The sequence below is a fragment of the Salvelinus alpinus genome, chromosome 16, assembly GCF_045679555.1.
Source record: "Salvelinus alpinus chromosome 16, SLU_Salpinus.1, whole genome shotgun sequence".
In the NCBI taxonomy this organism is placed as follows: domain Eukaryota; kingdom Metazoa; phylum Chordata; class Actinopteri; order Salmoniformes; family Salmonidae; genus Salvelinus; species Salvelinus alpinus.
This window is the reverse complement of record NC_092101.1, coordinates 10,462,901-10,481,254: the sequence shown is the minus strand read 5'-3', so window position 1 is coordinate 10,481,254 and position 18,354 is coordinate 10,462,901. Positions and strand designations below refer to the sequence as shown.

Here is an 18,354-nt window from a genome sequence, read left to right as displayed (position 1 = left end):
CTGGCCGGTGTTGGTCCACGGACCAGAGGTTTAAGATCACTGCTATACACAGTGCTGGATTAAGGCCAGCGCTGTCAGCAGCGCTTTACAGGCACTTCTAATTTTGTGGGAATTGCATACCAGTTTCTCTATAAAACCAAGTAGCCTATAGCAAACCCAGATTCACACAGCAAGACAAAAAAGGTTGTTCAAAGTGGAATGAAGGCGGGATCTACATTGATTAGCAATTGAGCGTGGGAATTAATTTCCTGATTCTCGTTTTGTTCAAGTTTATTTGCCGCAAATCTGTGAGTGACATAGGCTGGCTATTCGAGATTGCGCAGATTGAAAATGCACCAGCCGGAATGCGCATGATGCGCGGTTCCAAATTGTCAAATGAGGGTTTGTAAGGTCATGAAAAGGTCATTGTTAATACAATTCATGAAGGCACACTTTAAAATAATATCACTCACTTAAAAATCTACATATCAGCTATTATCGTAATAGCCTTCAGTGCGTGTCTGTGTGCGCTGTTGCTGGAGTAGCGAGAGCGACATTTCAGCTGCAGGTATAAACTAATGTCAGACAACAGACTAACTAGATAGCCAATTCAAAACATAACTTGTAGCTTGTTATCTCGCTAGTTAACGATAGCTAACTAAGCATTAATGTGGCTGTCGCCTTTCCACGGGTACTCTAGATAGCCTAAATAAATCCGCACCGTTGGAAAACTGCGATTCCCCTCCATTAAACAGTAGCCATGTAATTGCGACAACGTTAAACAAATATTCTAAGGATAGCCTAATTGACAAATAACTTGCTGTGCATAGACCTCCCCTGAAACATTAATATTTGAGCCTTATATAAAAAAATAAAAAATATAGTTAGATACCTTGCTTTGAAGTAGCCTACCTAATCCATTTGATCTCTGATTCATTGATTGAGGAAATAATTTTATAAAGACAAAAGTATTTGGTTGTAATGTTACAATATTTTACATCAAGGGTGGCAACCATCCTCCAGGATAGTTACTGGGTGTGCAGGCTTTTGTTCCAGCCTTGGTCTAACAACATTGTAGACTAAATATCAGCTGCTCAACAGGACAATGATTAGCAGATTTGGCTGTTTCAGGGCTGGATTAAAGCCAAGCCTTCACACCCAGGATCTCTCCAGGTGGAGGGTTGACCACATGTTGACAACATGTGACCAACAGTGCAGTTCTTCTACTTTGTGGGAGGTTAAGTGCCTTGATCAAGGGCACAACAGCAGGAGATGGTAGTCCTACATGGGATCAGACACAGCAGCTTTCCAGTGTCAATAATGCTTACTTTTTCCATGTAGGCTATAATAAGAGTCATGAAAATTTGGTTAAAAGTCATTGAGAAGTCATGGGAAATGTGAATAAACCCTTAAGTGAATAATTAGAGTAGAATATAATATAGAATAATGTAATTTGTGAATTTCGGGGGAACTAGTTTAATGGACCGTCAAGCACTGGCTATACAGCATCATAACATGATGCTAGTCTGAGCATATTGCTGCACGTTTCAAGGGTTAATCTTATTTCTGTGTATTCCGCTGGAGCAGGGTTCATTAACACTCAGTTGGTAGAGCATGGCGCTTGCCATGCCAGGGTTGTGGGTTCGATTCCCACAGGGGACCAGTACGAAAAAGTAAAAGAAAATGTATGCACTCTCTACTGTAAGCCACTCTGGATAAATGTACATAAAGGAACCTTCCATTTCGCATTAATTAGAAATGTCCCACCTCACATGCCACACATGGAGCCTCTGACTGTAGCACCGCTGTGATTGACTGACAATAACAACAAGCTATACATGTTAAATGGGTTTGTAGGCTACCGGTGCATCTTTTGTCTGGTGCACACTCATAAAAACTGTTATAAAACTGTTGTTTATTAACATTTTGAAAGTAATGGTCTATTCTTGTAGGCTATGTAGCAGAGTTCAGTGTACAGCGGATCCAAGGACAAAACACCTGCACATCCGGACCCCTGCCTCGCCATTGATTCCAAAATGGAGGATGGAAGAGGTCGTGGCAGGGGCAGCAACTCGGTAGAAGAAGACATGCCGTTTGGATAATTTCCCCCGTGTCCTCTGACAGTGATCGTCTTGACAGGGGGAACATTTTTAGATGCAGCGGTGCAGAGGAGTGAGTAGGTGGTGGTTACTGATGAGGCAGAGAGTAGTTTAGTCATAGGGAAACAAGTCGTCAACTTGGCTCACTCACGGCTTGATGCGGACGAGAGTTTGGCACTCCACCACAACTTGTTTTATTTATTGTTTTCCCGTAATTATTCCAGGATGATTCACCCTCTCGCTGAGTACACCTCGCCACGGTGTAGGCCCGCTGTAATGTATTATTGGAAGTGATGCGCCTCAGAGTGCAGGAAGACCGGAGAGAACATAAATAAAAGAGGGGAACGAGTGAGTAAAGGGATGAATCAGTGGGTCATGGTTGGGGAGTTAGTAGTTCTGTCAGACGTGATGGACGCTCAGGGAGGTGATGGGTGAAGGCAGCCTTGGCCTGAGGGCAGGGGAGCCAGTGAGAGCACAGTGGGGGGCGACGGAGGGCGAGAGGCAGCTTTCTCCTGTTCTTTACTCTTCCTTTTTACATCCTGACCACCTCTTCACACTTATGATGACTACTTTGGGTCTACATCATTTGGCACAAACAGGAGAAAAGTTTTTGAAATTGTAAACAACAAGGTATCGTCTTTTGCGACAGGTTTGGGCATTGCTGTCCACAGTACTTCCTCTATTTCAAAAGGTTTTCTGTAATTTGTGTGTCATTTTACCCCAATGTGTGGCCATATTTGGTTGGACAGCACCTGGGCCACATTTAATAAGCATTTTGCAACCAGTTTGAACCTGACAATGGAAAGAGGGAACACAGTAGACCAAAAGGTAAAATAGAGATTCTTCAAAACAAAATTCCACAAAACAAGCTTTCTGATTATTTTAGATATCGAGGAAGGAGCGATCGACTGTGCACACATTCCTCATAGAGTTAGCGAAAACATATGCAATTGTTTTACGATGGTCATACCAAGGATCATTTAGCGATTTGATTTTGATTTTTTTTTTTGTATAAAAGAAAAAAAAAAATATATATATATATATATAAAAACAATTATTTGATGAATTTGGCTTTACTGCTATTACCCCATAGAAACACATTGAACAGTTTAATACATGGAAAAACAGTCAAAAACGGTTCGGACGCTACAGACGTTTTGGGATGTCTCATGGTCTGACGAACATGTAAAAAAACAGATATCTCTATCATAAACATTTTGATGGGTATGTTTGTATTAAGCTAATTCTATTTCAATGCACGATTTCCGTGAAAGTCAGAGGTACGCATGCTTTGCTTCAGCATCTCAAGTTAAGATCTGTCCCAAAATTCATAGAACAGCTAGACATAGAAGTAATACTGCTGCTGAACGATGGCACGTTCTGTGTAAAGCCCAGCGTGCTGGTTGTACCTCATGGCCTGCTCGGGTCTTTTGTTCACAGCTTAATCGAAAGCGCTGCACCTGTAACAGTGTATCAATATCAAGCCTAATGCAATTAGGAAACACAATTGGGTCAAATAGCTATGGTAACAGGTCTAATAGAATCTGTGTCAGTCTCTCAGTGCAGGGCCATCCGCTAGTGGGGATGCAGGATTGAAATCAATAGGCTCTGCTTACGTCGATGGCACAGGCTAATTCCATTGCATTTTTCTAGCATCATTAGCGCTCCGGCTAACCCCTGTGTGTTGCGTGTGTGTGTGGGGGTGGGAGCATGTTAAATGGTTACTGCATCGTGTGTGTGTATATGCAATGGTTAGTTCACTGCATGTGTGTGTGTGTGTGTGTATATAATGGTTAGTTTACTGCGTGTGCGTGTGTGTGTGTGTGTGTGATATGTTAACTGTACCGTATGTGGCACTCTGGGTCTGCATCAGTCCGGGGTTTTGGAGGCTCAGGATTTTCAGTTTGGGGGGCATGAGGGACACAGGGGTCATGAGGGACACAGGGGTCACTTTACCTCCACCATATACATGCCAGGCTGCTTCAGCTCACTAGTACCCGCACTAGGTGGAGGAGGGGGCGGATGAAACGTCTGAGGGAGAGAAAGGGTAGGAATGTTTATTCATGCATTAACTGGGACTTTGAAAAGCGCCAAATCATCGGAACAGAACTGGCTAAAGCGAATCCATATCTCAGGCACTAACAATGTAATTACACAACATACGGAATTGAGAGTACCTTTAGAAGAATGTGAAGACAAAACAAAAGCCAAATCAATGGAAATAAGAAGCTAATCTCAATGCCTATTTAGGTTCTGTTTTGTTCCTCTCACAGGGATTTGGCACAAACAAGCTGATTTCATTCCAGTCTTTTGGTTAATGAGTTCACAAATGAGAACATCGGTGGGAGAGGAATTGTTCTTCCAATTAACAAACAATTAAGTGTGTGTTGCCTCGGGGATTCCTGGGCGGATGTGCAGGGGCAGAGGTCTAATGCGTGACAAACAACACGACAACAGGAGGTGAGACTGCATTCTGCAATTGCTTTCCAATGAAATTAGTTCTAACCAGCTGCTTAGTCATGTGAGCAAAAGGCACGTTGCCAGATAACGACTCAAACAACTGGACCTCAGGTAGAATATAGTAAAGTCTAGTTGGGACTTTAGTTATGTTTTAGGTCAGGTTTTATTCCCATGTAAACAAAAATATATAGAAAATTGCACTTTTCAATCTGGCAACACGTTTTTTAAATTGTACAATCTGGTAACCAAAACGTCTGGGCTCTGTCCTTAACTTAGCGGTGTCTCCATGGTTACCCAGGTTTGATTTGGGAAGTACCACCTCTGGGGTGGGGGTGGTGGTGGGGTTGGGTGTCCAGCCCTGGTCCCAGTCACTACAGCACAGCAATGGGTTCTTACTCTGCAGAGCCGCAAACGGGATTGCCTTCTGGCTCCCCTGGAGAAACACAACCACACATTAGACAATTCCTTTTTTTAACCCCAGTTGCATTATACATTAGCCTGGTTCCAGGTCTGTTTGTGCGGTCTCATCACGATTGACCAAAGTAGTAGGCGCAAAACAGATATGGGACCAGGCTAATTACACACATGACAACAAGATATTTTAATGTCATCCTGTTCTAGAACTCTGTTCTGATAAGAGGGGGGGGGGGGCTCCTCCAATTGTTTGGCTTTTTTCCCGCCCACAAAGTTAGGGGTCTAAAAATATGGATTACTCAACTACTGCACTTCATATGCAAATCCTTCTTCCCTCCTATCCTTGACAAAGTGACTGATATAACCCATTGGGATAGGTATAGGCAAGGATACCATTATAAGGCTTTCCAGAACCTCACTGTGTAAGAAGGTGATCACTTTTGGGAAACGAGGAAGGACATATTTTAAAGTATTCCAACAGGGCCGCTAATTTATGCCACATCATTTTTGACAAATATAATCATTCTCTCCCTGCACATCATGAGACTGTAGACTTGTAATATCTTTTTACTGCAGTGGGCTAAATCAGGGTCACACAGAGTGTTTCATGGTAGTCTTAAACAAATTCTTGGTAGTCTTCAACAGAAGTATACACCTCACACACTTGCCCATGCGCTTAAAAGAAAGAAGACCCCTGTACCAGGTCAGATAATAGTTGAAACGTATTAAATATTGAGTTTACCTCCCAGCATTACACTTCATATACATCACAGAAGACTGAAATTTAGCAAAACCGTTTGAGATAGAAACGGCAGATTTTCTGGCTTAAAAAAAACGAAAAAGTGTATTAATTAGGAAAAATATGAATAATATTCCACCAATGAGGCCACTAGAGGGCAATGTTTTTAGAACAATGCGAAAATCAAAACAGATCTGAAGCTGAAAACGCCTCTAAATGTTTTATTTGATAAGGATTCCCATTAGCTGATGCGCATGGCGACCGCTAGTCTTACTGGTGTCCAACACAAAACAAAAAAGTAATTACAGACAAAATACTTTACAGTTGACATACATTTAAAACACTGCAAACGGTCCCGTGTGGCTCAGTTGGTAGAGCATGGAGCTTGCAACGCCAGGGTTGTGGGTTCATTCCCCACGGGGGGACCAGGATGAATATGTATGAACTTTCCAATTTGTAAGTCGCTCTGGATAAGAGCGTCTGCTAAATGACTTAAATGTAAATGTAAATGCACGACAACAAAACCCATGTCTGTTAACCAGCCTCCAGCCAAGCCCCAGACCACTGTACCACAAAGTACAGTGTCCATAAGGGGTGGATGATGCTCTCTCTCCCTCTTCCATCCCCACATAACACAGCCCTGACGGACCACTGGAATTGATCTCTTTCCTGTTTCAGCAGAACGACTTTAACTGCCCCTCCCCCTCCCTCCCTTGCTGTCTTTCTCTCTCTGTGGGTGGGGAGGGAGTGTGGCAGTAATTCACTTAGGGAGGAGTGGAGAGCTAAAGCTGGAGCGGGGCCACAGCTACTAACTCTGGGACTGCTCTGCCTGAGCCTCCTCTACTCTGATGAGGGCTGTTATGTGGACAGTGTTGGAGGAAGAGGAAGAGAGAATGCTATAGTTAGTGAGAGAGAGGGAGATAGACGGAGAGTTGTCTGTGTGTTTGTGTGTGTGTGTGTGTCAGTCTGTCTGTCTGTGTGCGTGTTTATGTGCTTGAGAGAGAAACGAGTTGTTCTGTACCGCATGTGCGTGGGAAGGGGAGGTCTTTCATCCGTTGGATGATGGCGCGCTGGGGAGTGGTGCTGGTGGTGACTTCGGGGCAAGGCTCCAGGGTGGGGTCTTCGTCCTCTATTTCCATCCCTCGTCGAACACGCCTTCGCCCAGATAGAAGCTCACGGGGTTGAACTGGCCACACAGCTGAGAGGAGGGATCGGATGAAGAGGTTATGAGAGATTGCATTGGATCATTGAATGGGAAACGTTTGTGTTTGTATGAATACATGTGTGTGTCTGTACAACTACAGTGTGTGTGTGTGTGTGTGTGTGCGCTAACATGTGTAATCTGTGAATGTAGTGTGTAGCGTGTGTGAGCGACTGCTGCGCTGACGGCGGGGGCGCAGCTGAGCCCGTGGCCCTGCAGGGCGCTGTGGATGTACACATCCTCCTGGGTGTGTCTGTCGCACAGGAAGAGCTGCGGGAAGCCGGCGTGGTAGCTGTGCAGGTCCACCACCAGGGTGCGCTCTGGCTGCCCTGGGAAGAGAGAGAGAACAAAGGGGGTGGGTTAAAGCTGTTCTTAGACCAGTCTGTATGTATCAAAGTCAGAGGAGGAGTGCTGGAATAGGATTTGTTTTCAATTATATGGAAAAGTGGGGGGGGGGATCTGATCCTAGATCATTTCCCTTTTAAGTGCACTGCATGTCCAGTCTTTTCAGATCAAAACAAGTGCCTAGGGGCTAGGGGTTGGTTGTGGACAGGGGCTCTTTGGTCCCAGTCCCAGTGCCATTTGGTCCCAGTCCGGGCCCTGATTGAGGAACTTGAGGCTGCTCCTCTGGACAGTGGTGAGGTCTCCAATGTCCACGTAGTAGACCTCAGCCTGGGTGTGGCTGAGGACCCGGTGGACGACAACGTGGTAGAACCAGATGCCCTGGGGGCACCACGCAGCACACCTGTCAGGGTCGCACGTAGCGCTCAGACACCTCCAGACAGGTGTAGTAGCTCCTAGAAGGAGGGAAGGAAGGATGGGTAGAGGGAGTGAGGGAGAGGAAAGATAAAGAGAGTGAGGGAAAGAGGGATAGAGAGGAAGGGAGATAACGGGAGGGAGAGAGGGCATCACCAAAACCGCAGGATCTCAATAGCGTTCGGTAGCTTCCTCCCCTTTTCTCCTGTCCTTCATCTGCACTGGTCTGAAAACAGTTGAAATAGTTGAGCGCATTATGGTGGACGCCTACTATATATGAGCAGTTATGGCACATTCATACAGAATAAGGCAATTGGACTACATGTCTATGACTACAACTCCCACCCACTGAGGCAGGGAAGCCTCATGTTCCTCTCCCTAACACTCCAGTCTAGCAGAAGGCTGTTGCGGTTTTTGTTGTCGTTCACCTCATCTCGATCATCATGTTCTCCAGAGCGCGCGGCTCCTGGCTCTCGTCAAAGCGGATGTGGAAGGGTGAGAGCGACTCCACATGCTCCACAAGCACAGCCACCAGCTCCCGGGGGCCCCTGGGCGTGGGGGTCCTCAGGCTCTGGGCTCGCAATAGCGTCCGGGGGCACCACCGCCCAGCGCCGACACCGCACCGAGCCATAAATGTCCACCATCTGAGTGAGCGAAGCAGCCACACACATAATATGTGTGTCCACACATTACATTACGTATGTAATATGACGCATACATAAACACATATGGACCGTTGTGAGATGCTGGGATAGATGAACAGGGCATCATTTTCTGTCCACATAACCTCAGCAATTGTGTAGGCTTTCATCTTTCATTCTTTCCCAGCACAATTTTTTTGAAGTTTTAGAACTAGGTTGGACACGCTTAGCTGCCCTTTGTCTCAACACAAAAGTTAGGTTGTATTCATTAGGGCACACCGCAGCCAAATGTTTTGCAACGGAAAATGAAAAACAGGCATTTCTAATTGGACCAGGTAGTCCCTTCTTTGTTTCAGTCCGTTTTTTACCCATTTGGTGTGTAATGAACATGACCTAGAAACTGGTCCAGCTAGCTCACCTGGTAAAAGGTGTTGATGGTAATGTGGAGCTCCATGTCTTCCTCCATGTCGGTGTTGGTCTCGCTTTCCTCGCCCCCCCCCCCCCCCCCTGTCTCTCCCAGGGAGACCCTGCAGCTGAAGTAGTAGCCTGTACTGGACGGATTCAGAGCCTCGCCACCCTCACTGGGACCTTCGGGCTCTGCCAGGCTGCCACAATACAGTACCACTTAAAGATAGCAGGGTGACACATTCACAGATATCAGTCGTGACAAACTAAGACCCAAAATACCTGTTTTGTTGAATCTTAATGGACACCAAAATCTCCACTTTCTAGTAATAACAATTAGTTAATAATCAATTACAATTTGATTGTCCTGAACTCTAAACATCTATGGCTGTGGTTAGGACAAAAGTGCTGGTAGTGGTGTAATCTGATCCTAGATCTGTGTTTAGAGCCCGAGGTGTGAAGCAGACCTGGTTGTGGCGCGTGGTGCCCAGGGGCATGATGGATGTCCATGACTATCATCCAGTGGTTGCCCTCGTTGCCCGCCACTGGCCGCGGGTAGAGTGTGTCGCTTAGGGCGCCCACGGAAGCCGCTCTGGACCACTGGCAGCTCCTTCCTAAACACCCCATAGGGTCAACCGAGGGTCGAGAGGGCGTAGGCCAACAAAGGTCAGAGCAACAGGAAAATGGACAGCGGTTGCGGACCATCGGAGAGAAGAGCTACTTTGCAATTTGAAAGACACTCAATGTTTAGGATTGTTTATTAGCCATTCGTTAGGATGTAGACATTCGCACGGGAAAGTGATTATTTGTCTGTGTGAAAGGAAACAGGGGACATGGAAGGTAAATCCTTCATGACCTTGTATTATGCAGGGAGATCATGGATGGATATTTCCTCTACTGTTTTGAGCTACAACCTATAGGGGGATCTACATGTGTTAGAAACTCTTTGGCTTTCTGAATGACAGATTTGGCTCTTGGGTGAGGTTGGAGACTGAGTGGACTGACCTGGTGTAGATGGGCTTCAGTTATGGACTGACCGTGCCCGCGAGCCCATTCTCCAGAAAACGCTGCCTAAGCTCCTCCTCCAGCTGCACAGGCCAATCACAGCAGGCAATACATGACAAGAGGGCGGGACTACAGTACATTTGTTACCTCTCTTCCCTACAGCTATTCAGAAGTTCATTCGATTCGCGTCTCTAAAAGTCATGACATAATTTGCTCTCCGAAGCTTCGCAAACACAGACGCAAATTACAGCGTTTGTTTGTTTTGTCGACGTTATAGACCTGAATGTTACATTGGAGGGCTTTGCACCCAATCAAAAACAAGCTCAAGGGGGGAAACTATTTCTATGTTGTTGAACACACATCACAGAGGTAAAGGCAGCAGCACACACACCTTGATGACACGCTTCTGAAACGGTTGTCTGTTCTGGCTGGGCTCAGGCTCAAATTGGCTCCATTGGCTGTGAGCCATGGTGCCTCTCTGGGCCTTTAGGGACTGCAGCCTCGGGGAGTGGTGCCACATGATTCTGAGTACTGGACACTATGGTGGGGTTTTCTACCGGGACTGGATTTCATACACAGACAGGTCAATACAGAAAATCATTTTTGTCATGACAAGGGAGCGATAACTAGTTTGATTATAATGCTTCTATGATGAAGAGACTACTCCGGCTCTACCATTCAATACTACACTCGACATTGTACTGAAAATAGCGTGAAGAAACTGTGAACCAAAACACTTCAGAAGTAGTCGCAAAGTGTTCGCCACAGGTGCGTTTGACGGGTATGTGCTTTGCAGGACGCTTTGAATGGATACATGCAATGCGCAGTGTACTTGAGTAGAAATTCACTCAATTCAATTGTACAATCTGCCAACCAACCAACCTGAGTTTGTCTGTTTGTCTGTCATCGGCCTTACTACTGGAACCGTTGGGAATGTCTTCTTCGGTGAGAAGAGTTGTTTTTTTGGTCCGGTCCTCATCAGTGTCGCCACCTCCACCCCCCTGAGGGACAGCAGGGAGCCCATCTGGCTCTGTGTGACCGTCACCAGATCGTTGGCCGCCGCCAGCATCTCGGCGGTGGAGTAGAAGCCGTAGTTGGTAACACGTAAAGGGAAGTCATAGTGGAGGGCAAAGAACGTCTCCAACTCCGACAGGCCCACGGCCCCTTGGGAGAGCAGCTGGGGAGTTGGGCAGGCGTGGCCGGGGGAGTGTGGCCGAGCCAGGGCAGGACCATGGGGCTGTGCTGCTGGTAGCATGGGGAGAAGAAGCCCACACCAACACGCCAGGACCTTGTTGGCCACCAACTCCACGATGTCTCTGGTGGTGTCGTCCGCCACCACAGCAGAATGGGGAGAGATAGGTTGGTCTGCTGAGTTTAGAAGGGAACGGAGCGGAATTGACATCTGTGTTGTACAACGATCTCTGTGCTCAGCTTCCTCATACTGCATACTACACTCACGGAAGAACCACAAATGTTAACTCCATAAACATGAAAACAATAGCATGATATGTGCCAAAACATTATAACTTCATAAGCCAAAGATGGGACTAGTGCTCAGTATTACTATCCTTCAACACCAAGTTGCAATCTCCCAGATAGTCAATGTACACCACGTCAGGCATCTCCCGGATCAGGTCCAGTACTTTGCGGAAGCCAAGGGTCCTCAGGAGCACGGGGTGGCCCAGCATGTTGACGTAGTCCCGACTCAGCTGATCTGGGGTCAGGCCCTGCTTGGTTGAGAAGAGCAGGGAGCGCACATCATTCTTTAGTCACTAGAGCAGCTGCTCCTGGTTCATTCTGTCAACTGTCAGACAGAGAGCGGGGGAGGGAGGGAGAGAGAGAGGTGAGGGTATGAGAGTAAATAAGTGGGGAGTGGGGTGTTGGAATGCAATACTCTGAATGTTTCTTGAATGTTTGAATATTTAAGTGAATGTCTATCCCATTTAAAAGTAGCTAATGCATTTTTCTCAACAATGACACTTTGAAATGTGCAAAGAATCCACTCCCACTGTCCACCATTGGACCCAGATACATCTAAATACATGGCTCGAACTGTACCTAATTAGGCCTACAACAGGTGCAATTTGACTTAGAGAAAAACAGAATAATGCATCTGAACAACATTACCCACTGGGCACACACTGGTTGGAATCAACGTTGTTTCCAGGTCATTTCAATGAAATTAACTATAGTAGCAGCATAGCACCTCTCTCCATTAAATATAGGCAGTTGACGTCAACAACCCTAATCAAATATTCCAAAAAGTATTAAAATAACGAGATGTATCCACCAATCCAAAGAGAGGAACAGGCGAGAGCTTAATAGCCCGCCGTTCTGCTCCGTGGACAACAAATCCCATTGTTAGGGTGGAAACATAGGTTCTCTCATCATTATATCCAAATCTCTGACAGGAGCTAGCTACATTCGTCTGAGGCTAAGCTAATCGTTTGCACAAGCCATACAGTTGTTAAGATAGCTAGCTACTTAGGTACCTATTTATTTCGTCTTCAAAATCCATTTGGCTTGTTCACATCCAATTACTAGTCTCAAAACATGTTTTGTTCAAAAACTATGCAACATAATGAAAAATGTAATGGCTTTTACACACTTCAGTCAGACACATTTTCTTATCAGACAGCCACTGCACGCGCAAGCATGGCGACCGAATGCAGACCGAATAAGTATCTTTGTCAGTGAATTGATTATAAACGGGTTGGTTCGAGCCCTGAATGCTGACTGGCTGAAAGCCGTGGTATATCAGACCGTATACCACGGATATGACAAAACATTTATATTTACTGTTGTAATTATACCACAACCCCTCGTGCCTTATTGCTTAATGGACCCTCTTCTGGCCAGGGAAGTTACTGGAAGTGATCAAAAGTTATTACACACAATTACAACAATTGATACGAAAATGTATTAAATTATTATAATACAACAATTAATACAAACCCATAAAATAGTGTGAGATTCCTTAAAAGCTTAAGCAATAATAATAATTAGTATTTAATAATAAAACATCTGAAATGCAGACTATTCAGTCATCTAATTAAATCTAATAATGTCTAATCAACTGAAATACTTTGTTTCTTGCAGGCCTGGCCTTATGAGAATAACTACAGCAGGGAAAATGTAGGTCAAATGGTTAATTTACAGTCTAATTAAATTGTGTCTGGGAGGATGTGTGTCTTTCCTGCACAGAAAAATATGGGGAAACTGACATCAGCTTTTTGGAAAAGAGACAAACATCTGAGTCTGCACATTCCCAACAGTGACTCCCCAAGCACACAAGGTTGCCTTGTTATTTCCAATGACAATCCTCACATATTCATCTCACATTACTGGCTACGATGTCAACAGGACAAAAACGACAACTTATATTTCAAATGCCTTTCCAAAAGTTGTCAGTTTTCCTATCTATGTCATGTTAATAGGGTTTCAAGTTATAGGCCTACCCTCTGTGTGTGTCTGTGTGTGTGTGTGTGTGTGTGTGTGTGCGTGCGTGCGTGCGTGCGTGCGTGCGTGCGTGTGTGTGCGTGCGTGCGCCAGTAGGGAGGGAGGAAGGATAAACAGCAAAAGACAACAAGTATTGCCAACTAGCAGCCCTTGTCATAGGCTTGTCGTAGGTGATTGCGGCTGAGGAAGAGAAGGGCAGTTGAAACCACCACTAGCTTTGGGGTTGGATGCTTCTTCTCATCACAGAGATTCCAAGAGGGATGGAGAAACGCCCGGAGTCAGCTTCACCTCGCCGCACTCCGCGAGCAGGGAGGGTGGCCAAGAGAGAACATTCTGGGTCTCCGACTTCCAGGGGCCACCGTCACAAGGGCACCAAGACAGTGAGGCTCCCTGAGGAACATGAGAAGAGAGAGGGGCCAAAAAGGAATACCCAGGAGGCAGAGACCAACGGAGAGGCGGATAAAGAGATAGACCGGCCAGTCAAGTCCACGTCTACTGTTGTGGATGTGGATAATGTGAGAGAGAAAGAGAGGGGAGAGGAGAACGAGGAGTTCATGGCACTACTAGAGAGTGAATGGCAGGAGGAAGGTAAGACATGTTTCTAAACATCAATATTTGGACCCCTGTTCGCAAAGCATCATAGAGTAGGAATACGGGTCTAGGATCAGTTTTACCTTCGCAGTCATAATGAATAAGTCTCCTACTCTGAGACTCTTTTGAATATGGGTCCTGGTCTTTGATTTTTTTAAATTATGATATCTTTGATTAGGACATTAGCTTACTGTGAGTGTGAATCGTGGCATTTGTCATCACCAGGCGTGAAGCCGAGGAGTCTTGGAGTGTGTGAGTGGCTTCTCATGGTGTTGGCTCTAACCCTGGTCATCCTGTTCTTTCCCATCTCCATCTGGTTCTGTGTGAAGGTAAGGATGTTCTACCTCCATTACATAGACAACACAGAACAAAAGGAGATGCCTAGTCAGTTGCACAACTGAATTTGTCTTCAGCATTGAACTCAACCCCTCTGAATCAGAGAGGTGCGGGGGGGGCTGCCTTAATCGACGTCCATGTCATCGGTGCCCGGGGAGCAGTTGTTGTTGGGGGTTAACTGCCTTGATCAAGGGCAGAACGCTTCGGGGATTCGAACCAGTGACCTTTTGGTTACTGGCCCAACTCTCTTAATCGCTAGGCTATCTGCCGCCCACGTGACACAGTATAACAACTTGATGATGACTGTGTAAAAAATGTTCAAGCAATATTTCAGAGTTGTACAGCCCTCACCAAATGATAGATTTCTATAATGTACAATGAAGGCACAGTATCTGGTGAGTGATGACATTTACAAGGATTCAGCACCCCATTTTTTTGGTAGGAATAGTATCAACTTTGGAGTGAAAATGTGTGATTTGTCTGTTTCTTTGAACGACACAGTGGGCTGTCTTTCTCTGTTGTGTTATTCCGTTATGGCAAAGTCATGATTGACAGCTAGTCACTATGTTGACTGACAGGTTGTGAGGGAGCATGAAAGAGCTGTGATCTTCAGACTGGGTCACCTACTGCGTGGGAGACCCAGGGGACCAGGTTTGTGCTTGTTATTATATTACTTGAGGACTCGTTCGATGAGTCATTCATAGCTTTTTTAGAGTCATTGGATTGTCTTAGGGACAATCAAATGGATTTGAAAAGGCAATTGGTTACATTTTACACAGCGCAAGTCTGAACAAGTCCTGTAGTCCACATGCTTATCAAACTGTGCATGTACATTACACAGTGTGTAAAAATATCCTCCAATCTCTCTCTACTGTTTGTCCATTCGGGACCAAGGTCTACTTTTCTACCTCCCACTACTCGATGTTTTCCAGAAAGTGGACATCCGTCTAAAAATGCTCAAGGTCCCAGCTCACACGGTACGGTAACTCCTCTGACAGCCTACAGAAAAAACGAAATCTATGTCAAATTATCCCCCCCCCCAAATTCCTCGGAGCATGAATCTTTTACTGCTGCGATGTGTGTGTTTCTTCCTGTGGTGTGTGTGTGTGTGTGTGTGTCCAGGTGGTGACCAAGGATCTGGTGAGCACGGAGCTGAGCGCGGTGTGTTACTACCGTATAGAGAATGTTGCTCTGTGCAGCACGGCCCTGTCCGGTGTGAGTGCCGTGCTGCAGGCCCTGGTACAGGTGGCAGACAGAGACGTTCTTGCCCACCACAACTTCACCCACATCCTGCTGGACAGGAAGAGGATTGCCCAGGAGATCCAGGTACCTAACCTGTTGTACAGTCTTTGTATGGGTCTGTATATTGACCAGACCTGGGTTCAAATGCTATTTGAATTTGTGTTTGCTCTAACCTAGAATGCCAAATGGGTAGGGTTTACCGTTTTTGGACTATCAAATTGTTCCATTAAGTCAGGCAAGCTCAATCAAGCACAAAGTATTTGAAATGATTTCCAATATTATTTGAACCCAGGTGTGATATTGACATTTGATATTGACAATGGTTATTTGTGGAATTTGGTATTGAGCGGTGTAAAATCACATGGATTGTCCAGGAATTTTAGTGAGTGAATGGGTGGTGACGTGGTGTGTCTTCTCAACACTGGAGTATGAATCACTCTGCTGTTTTATATCAATCTACAGGTGGCTATCGATTCTGTAGCTTGTCAGTGGGGGATCAAGGTGGAGAGAGCAGAAATGTAAGACTATCATCGATGGCTGATTACATACAGGCATTTGTAACATTTTCGAAACAAGACAAGGCAACGAGTTGCCACGTTGGCTGGTGGTGTCGTAAACGAATGTTAAAAGAACACGGTACATGTTGGAATGGTCAACTTGTGTCTTCACCTGCTGACGGGTGTGTGCGCTTTTCACCGTGTTCATTTCAGAGAGGATCTTTCTCTCCCCATTGAGCTGCAGCAAAGCCTAGCGGCAGAGGCTGAGGCTAAGAGACAAGCCCAAATCAAAGTATGTCATCCGTTTTTTTGGTGTGTATGTGTACAATGGGAAAGGGGGGATAACTAGTCAGTTGTACAACTGAATGCATTCAACTGAAATGTGTCTTCCGCATTTAACCCATTCAAGCCTGCGCACACATGTATATGTGTGTGCGCGTGCGTTGGCATGAACGCATGTCAGAAGGGAGGTAGGATAAACAGCAAAAGCGAAACAACAAGCGTTGCCAACTTGCGGCCCTTGACCTCTAACCCTAGGCTCCTCTCCTCCCTGTTCTGTAGGTGATTGCAGCAGAGGGGGAGAGGGCAGCCTGCGAGGCTCTGAAGGCATCTCTGGACTCCCTCTCTGGTTCCCCTGCTGCCATCCACCTCCGTCTCCTCCAGCTGCTACACACCCTCCGCACCGAACGCCCAACACTGGTCCTCACCCTCCCCTCGGACCTCCTAACCCTGCCCCGTGACCCCTCACCCTTAGCCTTACCCGCCCCAGCTCCAAACCTGGCTCCAGCCAGTCCCATCCCAGAAGGAGGAGAAACCAAAGAGGAGCGGAAGACAGACTCGCCGATGATGTAGTAGACAGAGAGAAAGGGAAGCATCTTCATTCGGGTGCATCTCAATTGTCTGAAGTGGCTGCACTGGTCTAAAGAGCTGTGTGGTGGGTACCAGGGAACCTGATTCTGCCACTCCAGTTCTTTCATATCAGTGCTGATGAAGTGAAGAAAGCAGAGGACGCCACTGTAGACTATTGATATGCACCCCTCATATCAGATTGAAGAAGTGTGAAAATCTTATTCTATGATTGTTTTGTTTTTTCCTCTGTAAAGAAATGTTAGTCCGTATAGAGATTAGTGTTTTTATTGTATGATTAATACAATACACTGATGACACACTCCACCTAAATTTAGACAGTGTGAGGGTAAATAGGGTCCATAATAAATCAATAATAATTATAATAATATAATTTTCTTTAAAAAGGAACCATACAGTATCAACATGATTAGGGAAACATGTTTCACACCATTTTTTATTTTTATTTTTATTTAACCTTTATTTAACTAGGCAAGTCAGTTAAGAACAAATTCTGACAAATTCTTAACAGTAACCCTGTAGGACATGATTGCTTAACAAATAGCATGCAAATTACAGAACAAAAAAAAAAAGACAAATGATTAAATACTGTTGAATGCCCAGACATGTGATACTCAGACTTCACTGTGCTTTTATTCATTTGTCAAATACAGAGGAGCCGAGTTCCCATTACCTCTAAAACTACTGTACTGTTTTCAAGGTTCAGCGTTTCTTGGGCTTGGTGTGTTTGGGGCTCGTCTCAGGCTTCTGACTCACTGTTTTGGGTTCAGGGGTGGACACCTTTGACTTGAAAAACCGCTGCCACAGACTTCTTGCTCACTGCAATGCAAATTGTATAGATGTTAGTCTCCAAATCCCAAATCCAACAGTGTTGACCTACAGATGTAGGATCTTAATTTTATTTATTTATTTATTTTATTTCACCTTTATTTAACCAGGTAGGCAAATTGAGAACACGTTCTCATTTACAATTGCGACCTGGCCAAGATAAAGCAAAGCAGTTCGACACATACAACAACACATAGTTACACATGGAGTAAAACAAACATACAGTCAATAATACAGTGAAAAATAAGTCTATATACAATGTGAGCAAGTGAGGTGAGATAAAGGAGGTGAAGGCAAACAAAATATATGAAATATATATATAAATAAATAAAAATATAAAAAAGGCCATGGTGGCGAAGTAAATACAATATAGCAAGTAAAAAAAACACTGGAATGGTTGGTTTGCAGTGGAAAAAAGTGTAAAGTAGAGATAGAAATAATGGGGTGCAAAGGAGCAAAATAAATAAATAAATACAGTAGGTAAAGAGGTAGTTGTTTGGGCTAAATTATAGATGGGCTATGTACAGGTGCAGTGATCTGTGAGCTGCTCTGACAGCTGGTGCTTAAAGCTAGTGAGGGAGATAAGTGTTTCCGGTTTCAGAGATTTTTGTAGTTCGTTCCAGTCATTGGCAGCAGAGAACTGGAAGGAGAGGCGGCCAAAGGAAGAATTGGTTTTGGGGGTGACCAGAGAGATATACCTGCTGGAGCGCGTGCTACAGGTAGGTGCTGCTATGGTGACCAGCGAGCTGAGATAAGGGGGGACTTTACCTAGCAGGGTCTTGTAGATGACCTGGAGCCAGTGGGTTTGGCGACGAGTATGAAGCGAGGGCCAGCC

General features: G+C 45.3%; 1 protein-coding gene and 1 pseudogene across 1 annotated transcript; one reads left to right on the top strand and one right to left on the bottom strand.

The window, feature by feature from the left end:
- Positions 1-2,451: 2,451 nt before the first annotated feature.
- LOC139541747 (tudor domain-containing protein 5-like) lies at positions 2,452-11,495 on the bottom strand (annotated as a pseudogene).
- A 1,557-nt stretch (positions 11,496-13,052) lies between these two features.
- LOC139540772 (podocin-like) lies at positions 13,053-17,307 on the top strand. Its single transcript, XM_071344724.1, has 8 exons — positions 13,053-13,746; positions 13,975-14,078; positions 14,664-14,736; positions 14,980-15,062; positions 15,208-15,411; positions 15,790-15,845; positions 16,038-16,116; positions 16,386-17,307. The coding sequence occupies exons 1-8, from the start codon at positions 13,386-13,388 to the stop codon at positions 16,674-16,676; spliced, it is 1,251 nt and encodes a 416-aa protein (XP_071200825.1). The 5' UTR covers positions 13,053-13,385; the 3' UTR covers positions 16,677-17,307.
- The last annotated feature ends 1,047 nt before the right edge of the window (positions 17,308-18,354 follow it).

Bases quoted from the DNA above. Each gene is read 5' to 3' on its own strand.
- LOC139540772 (XM_071344724.1), top strand. From the start codon at position 13,386: ATGCTTCTTCTCATCACAGAGATTCCAAGAGGGATGGAGAAACGCCCG. The intron at 15,063-15,207 runs GTACGGTAACTC...GTGTGTGTCCAG, and splicing joins TCAAGGTCCCAGCTCACACG to GTGGTGACCAAGGATCTGGT. The intron at 15,846-16,037 runs GTAAGACTATCA...TGTTCATTTCAG, and splicing joins AAGGTGGAGAGAGCAGAAAT to AGAGGATCTTTCTCTCCCCA.